The 25,265-nt window shown below is 42.7% G+C and overlaps 1 protein-coding gene across 1 annotated transcript in view; it reads left to right on the top strand.

The window, feature by feature from the left end:
- Positions 1 to 1,740: 1,740 nt before the first annotated feature.
- adcy6a (adenylate cyclase 6a) overlaps positions 1,741 to 25,265 on the top strand; it is a 40,604-nt gene continuing 17,079 nt past the window's right edge. The window contains exons 1-3 of the mRNA XM_069659580.1: positions 1,741 to 1,929; positions 5,480 to 5,739; positions 5,835 to 6,765. Of these exons, the coding sequence (XP_069515681.1) occupies positions 5,720 to 5,739; positions 5,835 to 6,765 (951 nt within the window). The 5' untranslated portion in view covers positions 1,741 to 1,929; positions 5,480 to 5,719. The remainder of the gene's footprint in view (positions 1,930 to 5,479; positions 5,740 to 5,834; positions 6,766 to 25,265) is intronic.

Below are 25,265 nucleotides of genomic sequence, written 5' to 3'. Positions count from 1 at the left end.
TCTTGGGGTGTAAAGCTTACTGCATATAGACTATTATCTGGTTTTGGAAGTTATGCTTTTCTGCTGTAACCTCTTACAATTTGTAACACTTTCACACGTTCAATGGAGCCTTACTACCTGTCACATAATGTAGGCATACCATATTTGATTTAGTTTAGACACTGACAATAAATCAGTGGATATTTCTTAGAAACCAGACCCTGTAGTGAACATGGTTCAATTCCTAAAATTCGAACTGTGTTAAACGATTCTGATTTAAACTTTCTGTATCTAGATTTTTAATATGCATCAATGTTATAATGTTATATATTGGCCTCACACGGTTAAAAACTCTACTCTGTAAAGCTGACTTTGCCCTCCTCTACATCACTGTGTTTTTTTTTTCTTCTGGGAGCATGCTAGAGATCACAGCTGGTGGTTTGACCGGCCGGGCTCTCCGCAGACACGGCTTCACCTCTAGAGGGAGCGCCGAGTTACTAAAAGTGGGAATGAGAGAGCGGTGTGAGCAACGGCGCGCCTGGGCTGAAGAGAGCTGCGTCAAACCACCCAAAGTTAAACACCATTACACCGGAACTGAGTGGAATTCGATTTCAAAATAAAAAGGAGATTTTGATGAACAGCTTTACAGGCATTGAATTGAAACAAGGGGGATAAAAAAGTGTTGTATTAAATACAACGATGTATCCCTATAATGCTTTTGAATGATATGAATTTGTAGAGTATACCTATGCACTCACTTTAGTCTCATATCTGTGAATTAACATTAAAGACAGATCATCTTTTAAGTAGAATAAACAAATAAATGAATAATTTCAAGAAAACAAAATTGTACAGCTATAAAAGCAGTCTAGTCTAAAATGTATTGTAAATAAACTGGCATGTATGACACCTGTCAAAGGATACCCAAAGTGTTCAAATGAAATTAATAGTACAAAAATAAGTAGAAAAAACAAAAACATGGCTCATTATTTTCAAATGTTTTTTTATCCAGCTTGATTTTTCTAATTGTATCAGGTCATTTATATGGAATTCAAGCACTTTTTATTCCAAAAGTCCCTTTTCCAAAGACTATCCATACCTTATCAAAAAAAGCCGGAAATTTTGTTTTTTACATCTGTTTCAAGTAAACAAAAAATCACAATCTATTTCAGCTTTACACTGTTTTTTGGCTGCCTGTCTTCCCATGATTCAAGACTGTGTGCAAAGCTAAGCTGAGAAATGGTTACCTTATATTTGACCGACAGACATAAAAGTATTAAAGTAGCCCAACACATAGCTTTCTTTCATTTTAGTTTTCATGCTTTGGTTTTGACTAGCTGTCCTTCTCAGTGTTCAGTCTTTGTACGAAGCTAAGGTAATCGGCTGCTGGCTCTAGCCTTGTATTTATCAGCAGATATGAATGTATTGAAATACCCTGATGCATAGTCTCCCATATAACAGTAAATGTCCTGTTTTCACTCTTAAGATTTTGGCCAGCTTTTTCCACCTGTTGCAAGTCTTTGTGCTAAGCAAAGCTAACTAACTGGAGGCGGTAGCGATAACCAAAATATAATGTACTTTCAAAAATTTCTGTAGGTAGCATTTTCAATGCAGAACTTTTCATCAAGTATTTTATAATGCATGGTAATACTTCTACTGCTGGTTGCAATGGCTTTAATTTGAAAACGAGTACCGGAAGTGCAGTTTTCGTATATCCCCCGGCTTGACAGTGGTGCTTGGAGCCGAGAGGGTCAGGGGGAGGAGAGGAAAGGGAGTGGAGCGAGAAGACGACAGGAGGAGATCCACCACAGGGTGACCAATTTAACCGGACCATCCTTAGACAGCTGGGCTACTAATGGTCCTCCACCCTGGCCGCTCCGAGCGACCACCTCGCCGAATCGGATTGTCAGCTGCGGTCCTGTCGGGAAACAGAAACAGAAGATGATCACGGTGAGTCCGTCTCTCTGACCGTCACTGCTGCTGCACACTGCAGGCCGACATATATAATATATGTTCTCCTGTCACACAAACGTGTCAAACGCTGTTGCATTCAGCCGTGGACGCCTCTGCCACTTCTCTGTCAGTACACCATTTCTGCAGGAGTGAATGACATAGCTGGCGACAGTTGCTGTTCAGGCCTCCGCTTCACACTGGTGGTGTTAGTGGCAAAGGATACACGGTCAGTTCATGTTTCCATTGGCGGCCAATAACATATATGTGTGGGAAAAAGCAAAGGATGGGATGCATAACAGTGCGTTTATGTTTCTTATTACAGCCCACTGTCCTGAGGAGTGTTAATTGACTAGCCTACATTCAGAGTCTGCATCTGATGCTCATAATGATTGAAATCTGCCGCAAATCATTTCTGATAACATAACTTTGAATTTAAACACCAGCATGTATACGGTATTTTCCTTATAGGCACACATGGAGTATTTAAATAATGGTTTTGCAGTATTATTCGCCGCTATAGTCCTCCATCCACTGACTGATGCTGAGGAATGTGCAGCAGCAATAACGTGTTTATATCTGTTTATTTACCCAACACTCGTGTTTGTCAATACACTAATCCTGCGAGCTATTGCTTTGACTGCAGGCTGAATGACATTTGCATAGAAATCCCTGACAGAGGCGTGTTTGTGTCTTAACTTGGACAGTCGGACGCAACGGAATGGTTTTATGGTCCCCGCTATGGTTGTCACATAGGCCATGGTGTTATGTAACAAGAAGCCTACGCTGTTTGAATGCGGGCCCTCACACACGGCCTGCCTGCCCGTGCATGGCATTCATACACCGGATGGCTAACATATCCGCACATGATAGAAACAGGGCTGCAGAAAATGCAAAAATGCCCATTCAACCTCCTTATCTTTGATTTCTCCTGATTTCTTGGTGTATTTTTGCATGTGAATGACAACACTGACACACAGAGGAATAGAGGGAGAGACATGCATGCCAAGCTTCGTACTTGTCTAACTGGACCAAGCCCACAAATACATGACTCTATGCTCGCTGTTTGTGACTGTAACGCCAGTGTAGCGGCTGTCCGGTTGAAAATGTCCCCTAGGAATAGTCAGTCACCCCCGCCTTCCCTTCCCCGCTTCCCCTCCCCTCTTTCCCTCTTCCCCTCCCCTCTTCTAACGCTAGTGGGGGAAACCGGAGAGTACAGCCAAGCACCATGCAAACACACATACACACAAAGCGACTGGCAACACCGCGACGTTTGCAAATGGGTACAAGCTGGTCGACCTTGTGCAGGGGAGTGAGGGACGCAGCCGGGGAGGAGGAGGTGGTGGTGGAGGTGGGAGGAGAGGAGAGGGGAGGTGTGTGTGTGAGGGAGAGAGGGTGGGCTGGTTCTCCTTGAATCTTGTCGATTCGCTTGCCAGAGAGAGGAGGGATACGACTTGGACGGATACGTGCCAGAGAAGGCGCATGCAGGCAAGATATAGCGAGGAAATGCTATTTTTGCTTCAACAACACAGCGTGCCTCTGTGGTGAGAATGCCGGTCGAGGAGGCGGCGGCGGCGGCGGCCGCAGAAGCGGCTGCGTTGCGTTTGCGCGTCTCCCTGCACTGTGTAGGGCTCAGGGCGTCTGGAGGCCTGGTAAGATCAGCTTGTAGAGGCATATGTGGACGTTTTATAATTAAATCAGGACTGAAACTATGAATACACCACTATACTATTATTAAATTAACTACAATTATCACATTTCACAGGGTTATAATAGTAACATTGGAGACAGAGATAGCCCACTATAAAATGTGACCAGGTTACAACAAACCTACAATTAGATATCAAAGAAAAGCCCAGTTTCAGTTTCTAGAAACCACAAGGGGAGTATCTATGATCTATCTAATCAGGATATAAACCACAATGTAGCCTCGTAAAAGGGATGCACAGATCTGACTGTTCTGTCCAGAGCTCAACTCAGGTCATCTGGTAAATAATTCAACTTCTTTACTAAAGTAAGAGTTACCTGGTTCAGAAATGTACACACAGTAAAGATGTGCTAACTGAACCTCAAGTCATATTTGGGAAATGACTGAGCTTAAATCATTTAATCTAACTATCAAATAAATATCAAACTAAGAATACTGAATGTTAACTTTTCCCATGTGTGCAAGTCAGTTGGATGGGGGATGTTGCTCCTCCGAATTTGCTCTGACATCGTCAGCAATGTCAGCTGGTTCACTTTCACCCATGTTGCTGCAAGTTCTTCATGATGGTCTAAGACATCACGTTCACTAGATATCCCTCAAGTAAAGCTAAAGTAAGAGCCTGTTTTGAACATGTAGGGAGAAGAATGTACATATAGTAAAAAGTTGTCCGAAAAATGAATACTTAAGTAAAGTACAGACACGTAAAAACTCTTCCTTAGTAGAGTAGCAAAGTAGTTTCACTTGGTTATTTTCCATCTTTGCTTGTTTTCCAGAATTTAAAATCTTTACACCACACTTATTTTGTAACATACCATTGTGGCAGCCATTGCTATGGCCCAACATGACTGAATAAATATAACTGATAACAGAAGTATAGACTCCAAGGTGCGTGAATGAATGTCATAAACCGAGACGTGCCCAGTCTACATGTGCCTTTAAGAGTATACTTAGATTACACATTAGGTAAACAGAGGCAAGAGATGACAAGCACACGTCTCAAACACAGCGTATCGGATATATAATGAACAAATTGAACACACGACACTTTCAGACAATGATTGTGCGCCTTAGTCACTTTCTGTCCTACTCTGGCACTAACACACGTCTTTCATTACATGCATGTCTGTAAAATACAGTATATGGTAACGCCAACAGGAAAGAAGCTTGATTTTCTAGTAATTTCTAAACAACTTTTGATCCAGTGCCTCAGGACTCACAGATCCTGTCATGCTATGTCTCTCGTTTCTGTCTTTATATTTGTCTTGACAGTGTCCTGTTGTCCACTGGCATTTATCTGTATTTATTACTCATCTTTATCTTTGATTGGCATAATAAACAGAGCCCTGAGGAGTTGTTCTGTTTCCTCAGCCCAGCTGACTCCAAAATGCTGCTGTGTGTTTATACCAGAGGATGTGTTTTTGCACTGGGGTCAAAGGGAGCAAGTTCTGGTTCACCTTAAAAAACCGAGCCTTCGAGCTATTTTGGGTCATTTTGTCCCTCCTCCTCCTCCTCCTCCTCCTCCTCCTCCCCTCACAGTTTTGGAAGCAGCTTCTTCCTCTCCTATGAATCTCTATGTTTTAGACATGAGATGAAATCTCAAGTGTTTCTGGTTATCCAGGAAATGAGGTTCATGTGCTTCACGTGGACGATGGTGAATTTTATTTCCTGTCACATTCAAGGTGAAGAATATCTTTTTCAAAATAGCATTTTGAGAGCTAAATTTAAGCCGGGCTGTTCTTCAAAGCTCATTATCTTTTTCAATGTATGCCCTGACACCATCACAGATAAGATTGTTAACTGTTTATGTGTTTATATTGTGTTTATGTTTTTTTCCCCCCTTAGACCCAGCAGAAGCCGTGGAGATAGTCCTCACAGCAAAGACTGGTCTTCTCAATAACCTTGGTGTCTGATCACTGGTTCTGGCACAATCATCTGGAGATTTGCGAAGCGACTGGTGACACCATCCAGTCGACCCCATCCGGTGGCCCTGCAGCGCGGCCTTTACAAACCCCTCCGCACTTCTTCAAAATTTTGTCCACGGGGATAAATGAGTGAACCGGCTGCAAGAAAAAGGGCTGGGACATGTACCAGAACCCCAACAGGTAAATATGGAAGGAAGATTTGTTTCCTTCTCATGATATCTTTCCTTTAGTTTGTATTGTCTTTATACTTTACGTTCCTCTCTCTGCTCACTCAGAATGTCCTGGTTCAGTGGTTTCCTAGTCGCTAGAGTGGACGACCGCAAGACTGCGTGGGGGGAGCGCAATGGCAAGAAGTCCAAACGGAAGGGAGGCTCATCTCTCTGCAACCCGCGTTACATGAGCTGTCTGCGGGACCCAGATGCTATGGAGCCCCCCTCTGGAGCCCCCCTCCATCAGCACCACCGCGGAGGGGTGGCTGGGGCTGTGGGAGGCGGGGGACAGTTTGGCGTCCGTTGCGGATGGCAGGAGGACCACTACGGAAAAAGGGGAGGGGAAGGCGTGGGGCTGAAATCGGTCGACTTGGGCTTTGAGGACGGCGAGTTGAAAGGGAGGAAAGGGGGATGTAACGGAGGAAGCGGGGACATTGGCGATGAGGGTCCCAACGGCGCAGCAGGGGTGGTGACAGCTGCGGACTGCTGGCTCAGGGTGGTGCGGGTGTTCCAGTCGAAAAAATTCCAGTCCCGCAAACTGGAGCGCCTTTACCAGCGTTACTTCTTTAGGCTGAACCAGAGCTCCTTGACCATGCTCATGGGGGTACTTGTGATCGTGTGCGGCATCATGCTGACCTTCCACTGTGTCCACGCCCCCCCTCAAGTGGCCTATTCGTCGGCCCTGTCGGTGGCAATGGCGCTATTCATGGCTCTTATGGTAGTGTGCAACCGCAATGGCTTCCACCAGGACTACATGTGGATGGTCAGTTACCTGGTGATCGGAGTCTTAGTGTCGGTGCAGGTGTTCGGGGTGCTCATGGTGGCACCCAGGAGCGCTTCAGAAGGCATCTGGTGGTCCGTGTTCTTCATCTACATCATCTACACTCTGCTGCCTGTAAGGATGAGAGCGGCGGTGCTGAGTGGAGCCGTGTTGTCTATCATACATGTGGTCACCACCTGGCAGATCAACCAGGAAGACAAGTTCCTCTGGAAACAGGTAAGTGAGGCCTGACGTGTGCCGGTTCGACTCTTTGCTTTGTAATGCTTGACATGAAGAGAAACTGAAAACAATTTTAAATGTTTAACATTCATTCTTTCCGTTAGTTATTTCTCAGACCAAACATTTTATTCTGCAGTTCATGATTGAATAATTATACTGTAAACATGTTATATTTTTCACTTCCTTTAACTCTTTGCCCTTTGCTGGGTCCGTTGACAAAAGATGCTGAAAGAGGCTAAACCATCCTCTCAGCTGAGAGGACCTTAGGTCACATGATAAATCTGTGAGTGCATTACTGTAAGCGATACCTTACATGTTGTCCTTTAATCCCAATGATAATTTTAAATTATTGAGTAGTGCTCCTTTAAAGGCATAATCAGTAGAATCCTACAAAACAATGAACACTCATCCCTCTTAATCATCCATTATCACCAAATAGAGGAGTGTGATAGTGTCTTTATCTGTGGAAACATGCGCCTGTATTTTGTCATGTTGCTATGTTAAGGCAATATTGGGCCTAACACGGTAGTGGGTCTAAGGAAGGGGCTGTATATTTGCCAGATCGTAAGCATGCATCCAAGAGGAAGATACAGGTGTCAGTGAGCCAGGGAGGAGTGGCCAACATTGAATGTTGTGTTTACAAAATGCAGCTTACAAATCCAACTCATTCTGATTTTAAATTCCTACCAAACAAAATGTCGACATTTTCTCAGATACTAATATTATAGAAAATTCTACACAGACGACACTTTCGGTGGAAAACCTTTAACAAAAGGCATCTTGAATATTTGAGTTTGGTGCGTTGTAGTCTCTAGACTAACAGATGCAATACATCAAGTTTTAAATTGTGTTATAGTTACAATGGGGTTGCAACAGTTTGGAGCTGAAATTTTTATTCAATTAATAAATAGTCCATAGAACAGACATTTAATTTAATAGATTTGCTGCTGGGTCAGACAAAACAAGACACTTGAAGATGATATTTTGGGCTCTAGAAAATTGTAACTGGCTTTTTCACTATTGAGCCGCTTTCCCACTGGTCAAAAACCCGCTAACACCTGGCTTTTTTGCTTAAAGGGGAAAGGTTACTATCGGCATTCAGACCTGGGTCACATGACTCTGCAGTAGACCCGGGTAATTATCGCCTCCGATTGGCATTGATGGGAACACAAAACCCGTGTTGACACACTAATCTCCGGCCCCCCTTTCCGGCGCGATGCTATGCTCCATCGGTAACTTCTGCGACTCCTCGTCATCTCAGCTACAAATTCCACCCGTCTCCGTCCGAGCAGCGCTCGAACATCGTTCCCAATCTGTCGTGCTGAGTTTGATACATAGACCGAATGAGTAATAGTTACAATAAAGACCTAACCACCGTAACATCTTCACTGTTTACTAACCCTGTTTCTGGTGCGTTTGTGACGTCAGACAGTGACGCAGCAGAAGAGAGACCGACAGGAGTGTACTGTACTTCAATGGCAATGGGAACAGAGACAATCGGCATCTATAAGCGGGTCTTCCCGGGTCTAAAAAACCCATGTCAACACGCTAAATTTAGGTGGGAAAGGGGTGCATGTCTCAAAGTGAAGTGTTCATCTAAGTAGTGGATAACTGATTAAATACATCAGACAACTGCTAAAAGCTGTGATCTATAGCGATGAGTTACGTGTGTAATTTCACTGAATTGACAGACTGTTACGTTGCTGCATGTTTGGCTGCTTTTAAAATGTCTCCTCTGTTATGATGTTTATGATGGGGCGGTGTTATTGCTGTGTGAACTCGCAGCAAAGCCGCTGTAGAGAATTAGTAAATGTACTTTGGCGCTCGTGGGTGCTCGTGGGTCTCGCTGTACAGTGTGTTGTTTGTGTGTCATGTGCGGAGCACCGAGGGGGCTCGCTGAAGGTCAGTGGGCTGAGTGAACCGCCCGGGCTGGACGGCGCTATGTGTGCGTGTGACAGATGGGAGAATACCATGATATAAAGCAGTATCACTCAGGTCTCTGTGCTCTCACACAAGGGACGCTTTGTACTTTTCTCCAAGGGTGGGGTGACAGGGGTGAGGACGAAGAAGGGGGGGGGGGACACACACACTCACACAGTATGGTGGCTGCTTGCTTTCTGTATGGCCATAGCTGTTTCACAACTGTCTCCTCCTTGGGGAGAAGTTATGGAATACACAGGGAAGGTCATTACATGAACACAATAGGGGGATGTATGACTTAATTATGACTCACTGATTATGTGTCATGACTTTAAGGTATGCATTCACTAACTTTTCCTTTCACACGTAAAGAAATCACAGTATATAGAAGAAACGACAACCTACAAAGTCTCATAAACACAGATCAGTTTGTTGTGATATCCGTGGGAACTAAAGTGCTCTGTACTCTGTAACATCATGCGTGATATACCATAGCACAATCCATCACAGGCTCCAACATTGTTTGCCGTCGTTAAGTGAGTGGATGTCATGAGATCGCTTCGGCCCGGCATCGCTGTTTATCCCTGAGCTCGTCTTGTGTACTATGTGACACGGTGAAACGGCTTCATCAATCACTGCTTCGCGCTTGTGTGCGAGTATTTCCTCTTTCTCCAATAACTCATTAACCTCTCCGGGGTTTTTCTGCTGGTGTTAATGGGTGCAGAGAGTGATAAAGTTGTGTATGTTGATTGCTGCAGATCCTCTTTTTTTGTGCTGCTGATTTAAAGGGATGTGAGAAGGAATCAGTGCAAATGAGCTGATTGTGACTGTAAGATTCTGGGTGTTTGTTTTCTCTTGGGCGCCTCCTCTATGAGAGCGCAGATAGTGTGTTGATATCTGAAAAAATATAAGCTCTATCTATGAAGTGAATGATGTTCTTGTATGTTTCATGACTTCTATGAGTTATATTAGTGATCAGCTATGCCCTTTCACAAAAATCTTGGAGTTTCCCATGTATTTAAAACTCACAGATCATAAACGGTGTGTGTTTAATGGAGATATTGGGATCAAAGTCTTTATAAACAGCAGGTGCATAAACATCTATGCAAATATGTGGACAGTTTGTACTGAAAGCATGGACAGGGCCTCAAGCTGCTAAACTTTCGAGGCTGTAGCCTCTTAACTTTGGACTTAAGATCTGTGTATATTCTACTTTTCCATCCATCCTTCATCTATACCGCTTATCCTGTTCAGGGTCGCGGGGGGCTGGAGCCTATCCCAGCTGTCATTGGGCGAAGGGCGGGGTACACCCTGGACTGGTCGCCAGTCAATCACAGGGCTGACACAAAGAGACAGACAACCTTTCACACTCACACCCACACCTATGGGCAATTTAGAGTCACAAGCATGTCTTTGGGCTATAGGAGGAAGCCGGAGATCCCGGAGGGGACCCACACATGCACGAGGAGAACATCCAAACTCCACACAGAAAGGCCCACCTTGCACAAACCGGGGTTTGAACCGGTGACCTTCTAGCTGTGAGGCAACAGCGCTAACCACTGCACCACCGTGCAGCCTATTCTACTTTTATTAATTAATATTTAAATTTATAATGATTTTATAAGTTAAGTGTTTTATTTATAAGTCTTTATAAGTCCAAGTTTGTAATTTACCTAAAACATCTGACAGTATCCCCCAGATATGATGTTCAGGCTGTGCGTAACATTGTCTTACTTTTAATAGAATACCTCATAAATGCTTTTGAACCTGTTGAAAGATTGAAAAATGTTTCTCACCACACGCTGCCATCATCACTTCCATCCTTTTTCTTGGATGAAGCTCTCCTGGTGGATTTGAGCTCAAACAGGAGCATCTCGGTCCGCAGAGTCCCCTTTCCACCTTTAAGAAGAAGCTAAAGACCTCATGAACACATCTGCACTTAATGATACTGATGCCATTGATGATGATGACATTGAGGATGTTGATTAGGATATTCATGATGATGATGACTATATTGACCTTGTTGATGCTGCTGCGGATTATTATGAAAAAAAAAAGGAAAGAAGAAGAAAAACGCTCTGTGCTCTTCCTGTCCGGTCGCACTTGAAGCCGTTTGTTGGCACTTACTGACTTTGTTCCCTCGTGTCTTGATCATTGCTTGTGTTGTATTAACTCTCAGATGTACGTAACTTTGGACAAAAGCTAAATGAAAGTGTAACATTGTAAAAAAAAATGCTGTCAAAATTGTATTTTATAATTGCCAAGGCAGACTCCATGAAAACAAAATGACGACCTCAAATCACAGAGATGCTGGTTCAAGTGGGACAAATAATAGAAAAATAATCTCTGTTTTGTGGAATATAGTTGGACATTTGCACTGGAACATTTACTTATATGGCTGATCAAAGATGACCTCAGCAATTATTTCAAATTACTAGAGGTCCCCAGGTAATAGAAGTTCCCTGGAAATAACACTTTACTTCTTAAACCTGAAATACCTTCATCAGCAACATGTAGCAAAGGGTCAGGGGTCAATGTCTCAGTTGTCTACGATCGTCATCAGCACATCTGGTTCAGCAGCTCTGTTAGATAACCTCAAACACCACTGAGGAGCTGCTTTTTAAGAGTCTCTGACCCTGAAAACAAAGTTACAAAATGATGGCTATTAACATGAAAGATTTTCTGTGTATCTTTTAGTTTTGAGCTCTTTGAAACGGTTTAACACGTGCTCTCTTGGAAAAAGATGATGTCCCTTCATACATCCATGCTGCGTACAGTTTGGCAACATATGTGATGACAGTCGGCCTTTGTAGCCAGACCACGCTCGCACTGTGTTCTGATGTTCATTTATTACTTTAATTTTAATTGCTGTTGATGTAGTCATAAAAAATGATTTATTACAAAGTTGACCGGGCTTTAAAAATGACTGGCGTCCACATTATGTAGTTACTTTTGAATGAAATCTGTTCAATTCTGTTTAAAATAGGATAACTTGCTTGAGGTTATAGTCACACACAGTCATTAAGCAAATTTAGATTATCTCATCTACATGAACGGACATTTTCACTGTAAAATATGCTTATATATATATATGATACTAGGATGCACGATATTATCGGCACGTTATCGGTATCGGCCGATACTGGCTTAAAAATGAACTGTCGGATATCGGCCAACACGCCGATATACGCCGATATAATTAACCGATAAAATAATGGGCTGCTGCATACTTGATTAAATGCCCGACCTCGGCGCAATGTCCCCGGCGCGAAGAAGACCTGTGTGGCGCAGCGTGATGACGTCACGTGTGTCTACCTGCAGCATGAGAGAGAAAGAAGCCAAAATGTCCGCTGTGTGGAAGTTTTTCAAAGTGTCCCAAATAGATAGCAAAACTGCTATTTGCAATGACTGCTCAGCTTCGGTGATGCGAGGAGGAGCCAAGGCAAAGTCTTTCAACACTACAAACTTGATTAACCATCTCAAGACCCGTCACCCCGACCGTTGTAACAAATGTGATAAGAGTATCACCATTATACTGTACGCTAATTCCAATACAGAAGAGAGTTGAGAGTTGCGGGAAAAAAATATCGGTAATCGGCTTAATGAGTTGTAAAAAATCGGCATATCGGATATCGGCAAAAAATCCAATATCGTGCATCCCTAAAAGATACTAAAGATCTCCACAGAATAACTTTACATCATTTAGGAGCTTATTCAAAACACTACAGAGGAGACAAAAATATAGGCTGAAAACAGTAAAATATTTACATTTATCATCTTCACAAAAATATGTCTTAATATAACCTCAATTTGTAATTTGATTACTGTATTTTGTACATAAAAGTCAGTATTAGTATATGTAATATAAATCCTTTCAGTTTCTTTCTCTTGTTGCTAACAGGATCTGTCACCGGGCCAGAGTAAAAGGAGGCTCTTGCTGACATCTCGATGAAGTATGTCATGATTGACTCTTGAAATTCATGGCCCTTAATCGCTTCGAACCTTTCACAACACATGCGATCCATCTGCTTGTGTCTTACACTTTATTGCTCTTGGCGTTGGTCTGCATGTGTGTTTTAACAGCTGCGTACAGTAAACTTGACTGTCTGTTCTCGAGCTTCACTTTGAGTGTCTTATTGCACTGATCCCACCATAAACAGTCTAAAGCAGCTTAACCCGCATTGTTACACGCAGGACTGCTTTCAAAGCAAACACCAACCTGTCGAAGCGTTGACATGCAAAGGTGCTCGTCGTGGAGACGTCCTGTTACATGTGAGCTCCGCTTTTGCTCTTGCATCTCTTGCCTTTTTTTCTTGGCGCCACGTCTGTGAGCCTCAGACTTCTCGGCAGAAATCAATGAGCCGTAGCGGTACAGCACATACACATGCGCGTGTCCCACCCAGGCACACATCAACACACACACACACACACACACCATCCCATGCTTTGTTAAGGCTGTCACCTTCCCTTCTAGTCTCTATTGAATGTTTGTCAGAATTGCTGCTGTTTGTTTTTCTTTGGGAGGAAACATCCCAAAAGTATTGTGCTGGTGTTTGTGTGGGTGTCTGTATGAGTGTGAATACTGACATGTGCTGTTGTGCAGGACTTAATACAAAGAAGAAGCACCCGTAGAGCCAGAGCACGTTTATACACGCCGCTCTGCTCCATGCTTTTTGATTAAATTGTGTCATAAAACTTGTAACACTTGAACATTATTAACCCCATGGCTGTTTGCGTTTCGCCCCTCCTGACAATGTAGCATTGTTGTGTGTGAATGTTATTGACAGTGCTGTGGGAGGTCAAAGACTGGTTCCTAAAAATACCCAGCCCTTGGTGTTTCTGCTAACTGTTGCGTCACATGGAACAGTCTTATCAGACCCTGCGTCAGAGCAACAGGCAGGTCACTCTAACCCCATTTTCTCTGCATACACACGGGGCTGCGATTTCATACCCTGAAACACTACACTGGTGTTGAGGCTAATACTGTATAATCACAGATACTGTTGCAGTTTATTCATCTTTGTTTGTTGTTAATGAAGCGTGATGCATTTTTGGGATGGATGTTTGATCTCTGACCACAGCAGAGATAATGGGTTAAGCCCCTAAAAGCCCATTAATTCAACACAGAGGGCAAATCAGGCCTCTCCGTGTACTCTGGACCGATGCGTTTCGCTGCTTCAACCATGTCTTTCTGTGTATTTTACTCAGCAGATTAAATAAGAGACAGGACTTTAAATATGTCAACTGTTCTCTCACATCAAACTTTCTAAATGGCTGTTGCTCAATTTCAAATTGTCCAGGATGTTTTACAACGAATAAATGCATCTTAATCAGTGTTAATCTCACGCTGTATCAAGTGCATCAGCTGTTCACAGTTTCACAGCAGCTTCCCGGTGCTGGAATAACCTTGTGTGTGCATCACGCATCGAGACGGGAGACTTGGATCCCAGTGGAGGAAGTGTCAACCTGTGACGATCACCTGTGCGAGGCTGCAGCTATAGAATAAGACACCCTGTATGAGGAGGAGGAGGAGGAGGAGGAGGCGGCAGGCGTGATCGGAGGGATAATCCGATATTCTCCCCACGCAGTCCTTCCACAGCCTCCTTGATAAATAATTTGTGTGTTTAACGCGGCAGCAGCATTTTAACTAGGATACCTGTCACATGTACACGTTGCTCACGACCTGAATGAGTGCTGACTTATGCGATCCCCCACACACACACACACACACACACACACACACACACGCAGAAAACACCTCAGCTTTACTCAAAGGATCCATGTAGGTTGCAGTGTGTGAAAATTGAAGCATTGTTACACCTTAGTGATGTGATCATTGCGTAAATTCTTCTATGTGTTAATACAGTTCCCTGGTTTGTAACTGTCTGTTTGTGCTCGTGTGAGGATAACATGGATGCAGACACACATAAATACTCACACACACACACATGCCACCACCGCCAATCAGCCAATCTGTGCACCAATAAGAGCGCTGGGGGAAATGAGTTATCAGTTTAGCATCACTTCTGAGAATGATGGGGAATAAACAGCATCGCTAAGTGTCTCCCCTCAGTGCTTGTGTTCAAGTCGGTCCAGCGGTTGCCATGGAAACAACTACGACTCAAGCTAGCGAGACCCAGTTCAGCCTGCTGGTGTGTGTGCGTGTGTGTGTGTGTGTACAGTTTGGTAACCGTTGCTTCAAGTGAAGAGAGGAGAGAAAAAATCAGGTCAGAATTGATTTCTGCTGTTCACTTCTCCTTCTGAGAATGTGAAAGCTCAGGAGGTGGGGGGGGCAGATGTTTGAGGGGTCCGAGCTTTCTAGAAACGCTGCTGTTTGGCCTGCGAGGATGGATTTTGTGCTTTGTTTTCGTCCCCCCTGCTGTCGAAATGAGACGGTCCATAATTAAACACGGCGGTGACAGAGGAGAGGTCATGCGAGTGGAGGTGGTGGGGAGTCGAGAGGGAGGGATGCACACAGGATGTTGTTTGCCAGTTGTCTGGTTCAGGGAAGCTTATCTGCGGTCGGCTCGCTGTGACTGTGCATGTTTGTGGCCCCTGTCATCTGGAGATACTGCAGGGTGGGTTTTAAGGCCCTTGAAGATGTCTCATTCTTTAATAACTGCCCTTTAGTAAGTTATGTGGGCACAGATGATTGCTTTATAAGTCCTTTACATTCCTCTAATGTTGACGTAGCTCATCCGACAGGCTTTTACTTAATCACAGCAGTAATCCTTGAACCTGTTGTCCGTCCTTGCAGGGGTCCCGTGCCTTCCAGGAAAAATCGCGGAAGTTTATTCCTGAAAATCCCTTCTTTTCACGCAGATTTTGTTGTTCTTGACATAAGAAACACTTTTCTCCAATGCCAGAATACTTTAATAGTCACACTCTCCACAGTAGTCACACCCGCATGGTTGGCAAGAAATGTGTGTGCTGTGTCGTTTTTCAATGTTAGGGCCCCCAGCATGTCACTGTCCGTGTTTACAGAAACAAGACGGAGGGAAAAGAAGTTTGAACGTGTTCGGTGTGAATCAGGATAACTGGCTTTGCATTACAAGTCAGGACAAGGCTGTGCATTATTTATGGGATGTGTATGGTCTTGTGTTTCAGTGCACAGCCTCAACGATGCCTAAAAAGAAGCTGAAGCCAACAAAGAATTATTTATAGAAATCTCTGTGTCACCAGTTATGTCGATAGATAACAAAAGTTAGTGACAGGAGACGAGAGTTGGAGAGTATTGAGGGAGCTTCATTTTGAAAAATACATTTGTTGTTATAAAATATTTTCTGACTGGCTTTCTGAATAAATTACACTTTCGGAAACTAAAACAAATTGTCACACATTTCCTGTTTTGAATGATATAATATCGGCTTCCCACACTCTGTTCTTTTGTGATTTATCTAATGCATAACAAGACTCATATTTTCTACCTCGAACCACAAAAAAATACATCACTTCCTGTGCAAAATGCTACAGTCCAGCTGCTGATGTATTCCAAAGTAAACTACATTTAGATTTTTTATTATCAACTAATGGGGCAAATCTCCTGTATAAATTATTTCTGCATTTACTATAAGAGTCGGACTAAAGCTATGTGTACAAAATCACTCTCTATTTCCTGTTAACTATATTTACTGTCTGTGTGAGCGTGATGTTTGTGTTACATATAGTTTCTTTAACAATTCACATGATTGAATTAAAAATGACGCACTCACCTTCTGTGCAAATGAAGCATTTTGCGTAAGCGAGTAGAAGTAACTGGTTCTGGTAAAAGAAAGACAAAACTCTTAATGTAAATATCCATGATGGGACTCCACAGACTGTCTCCATTCACAGTTTAATAGTAAATAAAATCCTAATCGAAAGGCTTTAAACGGCTTTGAGAATGAGAAAATTTGTGATTTATATAAAAAAAACTTTAACTATAAAATTCAAATGTGTTTGAGCTATATTATTAAACTGTATGCCCTTACATCACAATAATTGGTTTTGTTTAAATGATGCTGCTTCATGTGAGAAGCTCTTTTGATAGATTTAAAGATTTCATTTTGGGAAAACAGTTTATGTAACAAACAAAAAGATCAAGAGTAAAGCATTTTTATTTATTTATTTATTTTACTTTGAGAACTTTGAATATTCAGGGCGGCTGTGGCTCGGTGGTAGCGCTGGTCGTCTTCTAATTGGAAGGTTGGCGCTACAAATTCCGGCACCTGCAGTCTACATGTCTAATACCCCTTTCCCACCCAAATTTAGCGTGTTGACGCAGGTTTTTCAGACCCAGGAAGACCTGCTTATAGTTGCAGATTGTCTCTGTTCCCATTGCCAGTGAAGTATCCTCCTTTCGGTCTCTTTTCTGCTGCGTCACAGTCTTACGTCACAAACGCACCCGGAGCAGGGTTAGTACACAGTGAAGATGTTACGGTGATTCGACGAACTATGTCCAAGCGCTGCTTGGACGGAGACAGGCGGAATTTGTAGCTGAGATGACAAGGAGTTGACAAGTTAGCGACGGAGCATAGCATCAAGCCGAAAAGCGGGCGGAGATTAGCGGTTGACACAGGTTTTGTGTTCCCATCAATGCTGGTCGGAGCCGAGGTGATAATTACCCGGGTCTACTGCAGAGTCATTTCACCCGGGTCAGAATGCCAATTGTAGCCTTTCCCATTAAGCAAAAAAGCCGGGTGTTAGCGTGTTTTTTGACCAGCGGGAAAGCGGCTTAAGCGTCCTCTGGCTAGCCGCCTCTGCCATAACTGTATGAATGCGTGTTAAAGGGTGAACGCTGACATGTAGTGTAAAGTGCCTTGAGTGGTTGGCAGACTAGAAAAGCGCTTTAAAAGTAGGAAGTAACCAGCACATAGTTAGAGCTTTTTTTACAAGCGTGTATCAAAATACAGTTCTCGAGGATGCCCTGCCAGAAATCCCCTAAAAATAATTGGGTAAAAAGAAAGGACAGATGACTGTTAAACTTTGCTTTTATTGCTCTGTGTAACTCGGCTCAGAAAGGTCTGATCTCTGGAGAAACTAAGAATACCTTTTAACAGTTTGATTGATGTTGTCCTGGAAATGTCCTGTAAAATCATTTCCTGAGAAAGGACACAACTCTGCCCTGCTGTTCATCACAAATTACAGAAATGACAAGACTGTGCAGGTGATTGTGCGCCAAAATACTTTTTTTCGCTCCGGCTTAAAATATTAATTTAGTGAAGTGTTTTTCCACTGTAAGACTCAAAGGTCTTCGAGTAGTGTGTCTCAGTTAGCTACAGAGTGTGGACCACCGGGGTCGAGTGAGCAGGCGGGGCTTTGACTCTTTATCTGTTGATGTGGTTCTGGTCATTTCAGATAAGGGCAGTGTGAGCTGTGTGTAGACATGAGGCTCAGGCTGAGTACACAAACCCAGCAGCTGCCTGGCACCGCACACACACACACACACAGACTCTTTCACAAAGGCTCAAAGTGACAGCGAGCACGAGTCGGAGCGGGGGGAGGCCGAAGACAAATAAATGAAAGAAAGAAAATACATAAGTGACGCTCTTTAGGAAAGATTAGGGACAACCTACGGCGGAGACTCTCATGTGTAAAGCACTAAGTCATTGTGTTTGGGGTGTTAGAGAGTGTTTTACAGAGCCTGATCTAAAACAGATGCTCTAAAGAGTTCCAGATGTTTCTCAAAGGCCGATGAGCTCTGACTTGCACTCTCTCTGGCTCCGGTTCAACAACAATATCCCATCAGTCATTGCTCCCTCTGGGAAAAGGTCTTATAAATTCAGCGTCTTGTTCTCCAGTTTTCTGTGGCTGTTCTGTCGGCCTACATGTTTATTTCCATGTTCGCATAAGATATTGTTCTTCAGTGACTTCAGTAGTCAGAGACAGCCCTAAAACATTTCCAGTGGTGAAGCTCAACAGTTTGCTGAAACCCTCCCTGACACGGCGATTGTCCAATCATAGCTTAGCAACGGTAAGCCTGGGAAGCCTGAAAAGTTTTTGATTTCTCTACTTGTGGTTTGACTCAGGAGGTCATGTTTTCAGTCCCATTTGTCTAGAATCTGACAAAAAAAACGAGCAATAATATCTCAAAGGTCATTTTTTTGGCTTTTGCCTTTAATGGATAGGACAGCTGATGAGAGACAGGAAATGTGGAGAGGAGAGAACGGGGGGATGACATGCACCAAATGATCGGCAGACTGGGAGTCAAACCTGCAATCATTGCGTCGAGGACTGTAGCCTCTATATATGGGACGCCTGCTTAGACTTAGACTTAGACTTAGACTCAACTTTATTGATCCCTTTGGGATGACTCCCTCTGGGAAATTCTACCAACTGAGCTAAACCAGCGCCCCAGAATGAGCAATAATATTGACTACATTGTTAGTTACGTTTGCCCTATCAACCAGTTTATTCTCATCCTTAAATGCTTTTCTCTTATATGTTTTCTTTTCATACATACAGTACCAGAACTCAAAACTAGCTGCTAGCTGCAACACAAGAACAATGGTTGCACTTTTGGCAAAACAATCTTACAGCACCATCGTATCATAAAGCCATAAAAGGCAGCTTTACATGCCCTCTCTCGTAGTACTTTTCAAGTTTGGTGGAAACATTTAAAAGTCAGCTAGATTGTATTTTCGTCTAACTCTAGAAGCTAATGCTTAAAAAGCTAGCTAGCTACAGCTAATCGAATCTGTCATTTCAGTCAGCCAAATGTATTTAACAGCTAGAAAATATACGTTTTATTTTCTGTCTGAGATAAAAGACTTGTTGTGTCAAAAATATATCTATATCGGCCATCATTTTATTTGTAAACTGTAACTTTGTAAATGTTTTATGCAAGAGTGCAACTTTTGACAGGCTTAGCAACAGTAGCAACAGCTTAGTAAATTGATTGGTTTGCATTTGGGCTCTGTTAACCTCAACATTTTATACTTCCGGCTATTAATTGATTAAGTAAATAAATAGATTTATTGATAGAGAAAGCAAGAAGTTAATGAGGGGAACTGACTGTAATATGTTAATGAGCTTGTAACACAAAGTCATCTGCCCACCCCTTACGCCCACTCCTTGTCAGCTGGTCCCCATGCTGCACCCTCCCTGAACCTGGGTGGGGGACTGCTGCAGGTCTTATGGAGGGAGGCTGAGGAATGTGGGTGATAGTTGCTAAGTGAAAGCTGTGCTGCCATCTCTGATAATTCACAGTCTCCGTGGGTGTGAGTCTCGGGCCAACACTAAGCAGAACCTTTCACAAGACTGAGAAAGAGAGAGAGAGACTCTTCAGCAACACCGAGTTATATATATATATATATATATATATATATAAAAACACCACGATCATCACGGCTCCATCTTCCACGCATAAGAGGTGTATAATGACTGCTGGCTTCAAAATGAGCTCTTTAACAGCAATATAAAGTCAGGAGAGTGAACATCATACCTGCAGAAGCATCATAGCAAAACTTGTTTTTGCAACAACTTTTCAACTGACTGATTGGACTGAAGAGACAAATCAGATCGACTCCAGCTAAACTAAGGATCTATCTAATCAGTGTTGAGTTGAGTTTTGGTAGAGAGCATGATGGGGGATCAGAAAAGGGATCTGGTCACCTACTTATCTGCACTAAGGAAAAAGAAGAACGAGAGATGTTGGGTCTGACATTTGCAAGAAAGACTAGAAAATCTCAGACTGTTTGGTTCAAATAGAAATTGGCTTAAAGTGCTGACTTCTTGCAACACCCTGCTCTCTCTTTTGTGGAGGATTGTTTAGTTTCTTTTGCTTCCTACAAGCTCAATTTTCTGTTGATCAGATTTCCTTTATGTGACACATTACCATGTTTTTGGATGTATTTTGTGTTAGTTGAAAAGTAGCTTATTCAGATGTCCTCAACAGAGCGATATAAGCATTTGTAGTCATTTAGCTATTTGGCGAATGTAAGTCCAATATTCACTCTTGTTGGTCTGTTTTTACTCTCTACCAACTGCAGGGGGCACTTCTTATCTATATTTATTTTTTATTTTGTCTTTTTACAATTGTAGATAGACATATCCACCCGTCCGTGTTTTTTTTGTTTGTTTTTTGTACATTTGGCTTTTTAAAACACATAAAGTGCAAAGAGAGGCGTGAAGTCGTGGGCAAACTAATAAGTTCTATAAAGCTCTGAAGGGCTGAAGAGTCAAGTGGATCATTACAACATCTCTTATATACAGGGAGCTATGTGATCCATTTTAATATACAAATATTAATGAAAGCTGCCTTAAATAATTTCCCCTGGTACATTACATTTGTACCCTTATCGTAGAATGCTGGTTATTGTCCCATTTTGCTCCCATATTGCTCTCATTCTAAAACAACTCTTCCCCAGTCTGAAATGAGGCCTCATGGCCTTAAAAGTCAATGTTTATAGACTCACTGTCAGGACCACAGACGTCCCGCTGAAGTAAATGGCTCCTGTGGTAAATCCATCATAAAGGAGGAGACAAATATAAATAAAGTTCCATTAGTATTATAAGTCAAGTTCCATTCGCCCCCATTTCATTCTCGCCTGCTAGGCCAACCTGCAGACAGTAACATCAGAGGGGTTTCATCAGGTGTGGAGTGGTGATGGGTGTGTAGATGTGGAGGGAGGGTGTGGTGTTGCTGCTGCGGCATTTCGCATAATAAAAGAGTAATGGCGCAGAATCAAAAAGGGGCTTATAAATATTCACTGTCTTACTGTTCTGTATAAAATGCACAAAGACTGAATTGGATGCACTGTTGTTTTGGCATTAATCAAGCATTAAAGGTAGTATCAGAGTCAACTCAACATCTGTGTGAATTAAATTTGCCCAGTTCTTTAAATTATGACCCACACCTGCAAAGCTATTGCACACACAGTTAAAGGTATGATAAGTGTGTGTGTCAACAACACATTCAAACTGGGCCCCTCCTCCTGGGCTCCTCACCAGAAGCTCACTCTCTCATGTGAGAACACGCCCACCCCACTGAGCTAATACCGACAGCATCATGGTAACCTTTGCGCTAGAATGCTAACCGTTGGCTACTGTTGCGCTAGCATGCTATCCGCCGGTTAGCTTGTCCAACCCGGTTTGAGGCGCCTACCTGTCCAACAGAAAGAAGGCCAGCTCTGCATCGCTCTTTTGCCATGTTCGCCGGTCTGAATGGGGCCCAGTTGCTAATTTGAACCACTCCCACACTCACCTATACGCTGTGATTGGCTCAGGGAACCACAACAGCGCCCCTCCTGAAAACGTAATAATCATAACGACGACATTCTTCATTTTTGAAATACCAAACCTCTTTAGATTACTGTGAGTTTTTGGGGGTTTATTTTGGAAAAGACTTTAAAATAAATCTTAGGTTTCCTTGTGGAGATTTTGCACCTACATAACAGAGAGGTGAAAGCTGTTCTTAAACAGAGGTCATCATTTATGCAGCAATGCTTCCATACAGCCATGTTGATCATTTATTGATTAAGCCTGCATATCCTCCCTAAGCTGTGGGGGGCTTTTTGTGGCAAAATACATTTTAATCTATGTTGGGCTGAATAGCCAGTATTAGTGCTGTTGTGCCCGTCCTGTCTAGATCAGAGCAGCTCTTACATAATGCCATTTTGATATCCAGGGATTAGGCCGAGGTCCTCTTCACAGACTGGCTGGCTGCGTCCATCGTGTCACCCCGGGGGAAATGATGACTGATTTTATGGCTAAACAAAAGTGATTTTCAAGTGACGTGATGTTCAATTACTGTTGTTTTTGTCATTGCAAACTGCATGTAACCCTTTTATAGCAGGGCATAATCGTATTGGTAACTCAAACAAGACAAAGAGTAAGTAATGAATATTATAATACATAGTAGTATGATTATAAAGCATCAAAGAACAGCGGCACAGAACAGAACAGGCTGTCAGGAAAGGTAATGAGTGGTGACTTTAGATAAATGAGTGTGTTGTTGAGCACTGAGGACATGAGCAGGTGCAGCGGCCTCGCACTGGGAGCGTGTCAGTGAGTGCAGGACAGGTAGCAGGTAAAGAGCTCCTACAGAGGTGGAGAACTGTTGCGTAAACACGGGACCTTACTGTGTACTGTGTAAACCCACTGGCCCTTGCCCTCTTGAGAAAAGCAAGCAATTAGTTTGAGGCTGCGAGCTCAGACACATGGAGTGTGAATCCAGACAGATGAATGCGCACGGTAGCCGAAGCTCATCGCATGTGGAGAGATAAAAGTCTTTGAATGCACACGGACAGACCGACAGGAAGCATCCACCTGCGAATCATGCTGCAGGTTTCACTTTTGTCTCGTGGCTGTTTTTTGCTTGATCAGTGAGAGTAATGTAAACAGAGCCGAGCGCTCTGAGCCATCTGCCTAATGTCACTGTGGCCCATATCTGTCTCTCTCTCTCTTCTCTGCAGATCTCACTCGCTCGCTCACTCGCGCCCTTACTCTTCCTGTCATCGTCACATTGTCTTTTTCCTTCCTCATCCCGCTCCTCACCACTCATTTCCTTCCTACCCTCAACATCTGTCAGTCTTCCATCTTATCAGTGTTGTCCATTATGCCGCTGTTCTATTTTTAACCCCACCCCTTGTTTGCTTTCTTGTAAAACTCATCCGTCCACTACCCATCTGTTTTCTATTGCTGTGTCTGATACTCCGTCAACTATGTCACCTTGGGTCACCTTTACCCTCCAATGCATCTCTCATTATTCTCTTCTAGCAACCATATATATTTATATATTATGTATTACATATAAAATACTATTAATATAGTACATAATTCATTCATGCTTTTCTGTTAACATGCATGTTCCTTTAAAATGTGTTTCTTTTGATTAATGTTAAGACAGCAGAAGGGCTCTTTTTTTTTAAAGTAAAAGCAAGTTTAAATGGTCAGTACTTCTTTAAATGTATCATCACTTTTCACTTTTGTTCTTCCATATACCCATAGACGGATTTTCATGACCACAGGCCCTGGACACAAACTCGCCACGGGCCCCTGCCTACACACGCAAACAGTGCGCGCGCAAAGGCGGTCTTCCCATTACGCACATAACAACACCGGGCAACACACAACCACACAAAATTACTGTCAATTTAGGTCTGTTTTGTTTGGAACCTGCCATGTACAGGACAATATACATATTATGGGAGAGACAGCAAGCTCAAATAGCCAGCCCTTGCAGTATTATAGAGTAAAACACACCTTAATTAAAATATAACCACCTAATACAAATCGTGAAAGTAATAAAGGCAACATGAATGAACATCAGTAAAGAGCCACAGGTACGACCACACAAAACCACAGTGGAACTACTCAACTTAACCACCTGCATGAGTACCATCATCATGCCTCACTTTTTCGGTGAAAAATGTTGAGATGGATGGAATTTGCTGCACCAAGGCGACATCTTTGGCTTCTTTTTCTTTCCTTTGTTTTCGTTTAGCTGATCCACTGAGCGCCCGCTTCTCCATTTTGAAAACGCGCTGTATGTTTGACCCCCAGCATAGGTACTTACCTCATTGTGTCACACATTACTGATTTAATCTTATAATTTCTAAAACATTCAAATGATTTTATTAGCATACTACATTTTCAAAACAACATTCATTCCATTTTTTTTTTAATTGTACCAAAAAAAACAACAACTCTGAAGGCCAAGGGCCCCTATTGGCTCTGGGGCCCTGAGCACACGCCCACTTTGCCCATGCGGTAATCCGTCTATGCCTATGGTCTATGCATATACCCTTTACAAACAGTTTAAGAGATGCGAATCAGAAGCGTTTGTGAACACAATTAATTTTAAGACATATAACATTATGACTGGATTTCCTGTGGATTCACTTTCGAGTGAAAAAAGAAACATTTTATGAAGTATTGTGAAGTATTAATAACAGTGACAATTTTTAATGGAAGAACAATGGAATGAAAAGGTCCTTAAAGACCCCCTCCAGTGAAAATCCAGCTCATTTTGTAGGCTGTAAAACGCAAGGCGCACTGCGCTTCCTTTTTTTGTTGAAGCCTACAGTTAAAAGAAGAGCATAAGCTGTCATTTAGCTAACCTTTATAATTGTAAACTGAGAGAAGTCCCGCCTCTCCTTTCATCCAATTGGAAAATGGGAAATAAACGGCAATGAAATCGGGCGCTTTTCTGCTTAGAGTCGAAGTTTTTTCAACTCGAGGGTCTCCGAGCCTGAATCACACAGCAGACTCTTATCTCACTGGTTGATGATAAATTAAAATAAACAGATAAATGTACATGATAAAAACAGCTGATCTGTGGTAACCTGTAGACAGAGTGCAGGAGAATGTTTGGGTTGCTTGGCAACAACAGTCCAGTTGTGGAGCTAGTTGAGTTGGTGGAGGAAAAAAATTATTATCTGTTGTAGATTAATACTTTTTACTACTGTTTGCAGCTTGTATAACTACGCTTGTATTATCTGCGGCCTCGTGCCTACGACCGAATCACAGCAGTGATGATATTCAGTAACATCACTCCCTCTCGTGTGATATTTCTTAAATGTCTTCTATATCCACCCAGATTACATAATTCTCTCCAGTCTGTTTGTCTCTATCATTTGGATTTGTAAGCAAGGCAG

This window comes from Semicossyphus pulcher, unplaced genomic scaffold, assembly GCF_022749685.1.
Source record: "Semicossyphus pulcher isolate SPU_LCO1_2020_fin unplaced genomic scaffold, fSemPul1.0.p SCAF_13, whole genome shotgun sequence".
In the NCBI taxonomy this organism is placed as follows: Eukaryota; Metazoa; Chordata; class Actinopteri; order Labriformes; family Labridae; genus Semicossyphus; species Semicossyphus pulcher.
The sequence above is the reverse complement of the archived record's forward strand: the minus strand, read 5'-3'. Positions and strand labels throughout refer to the sequence as shown.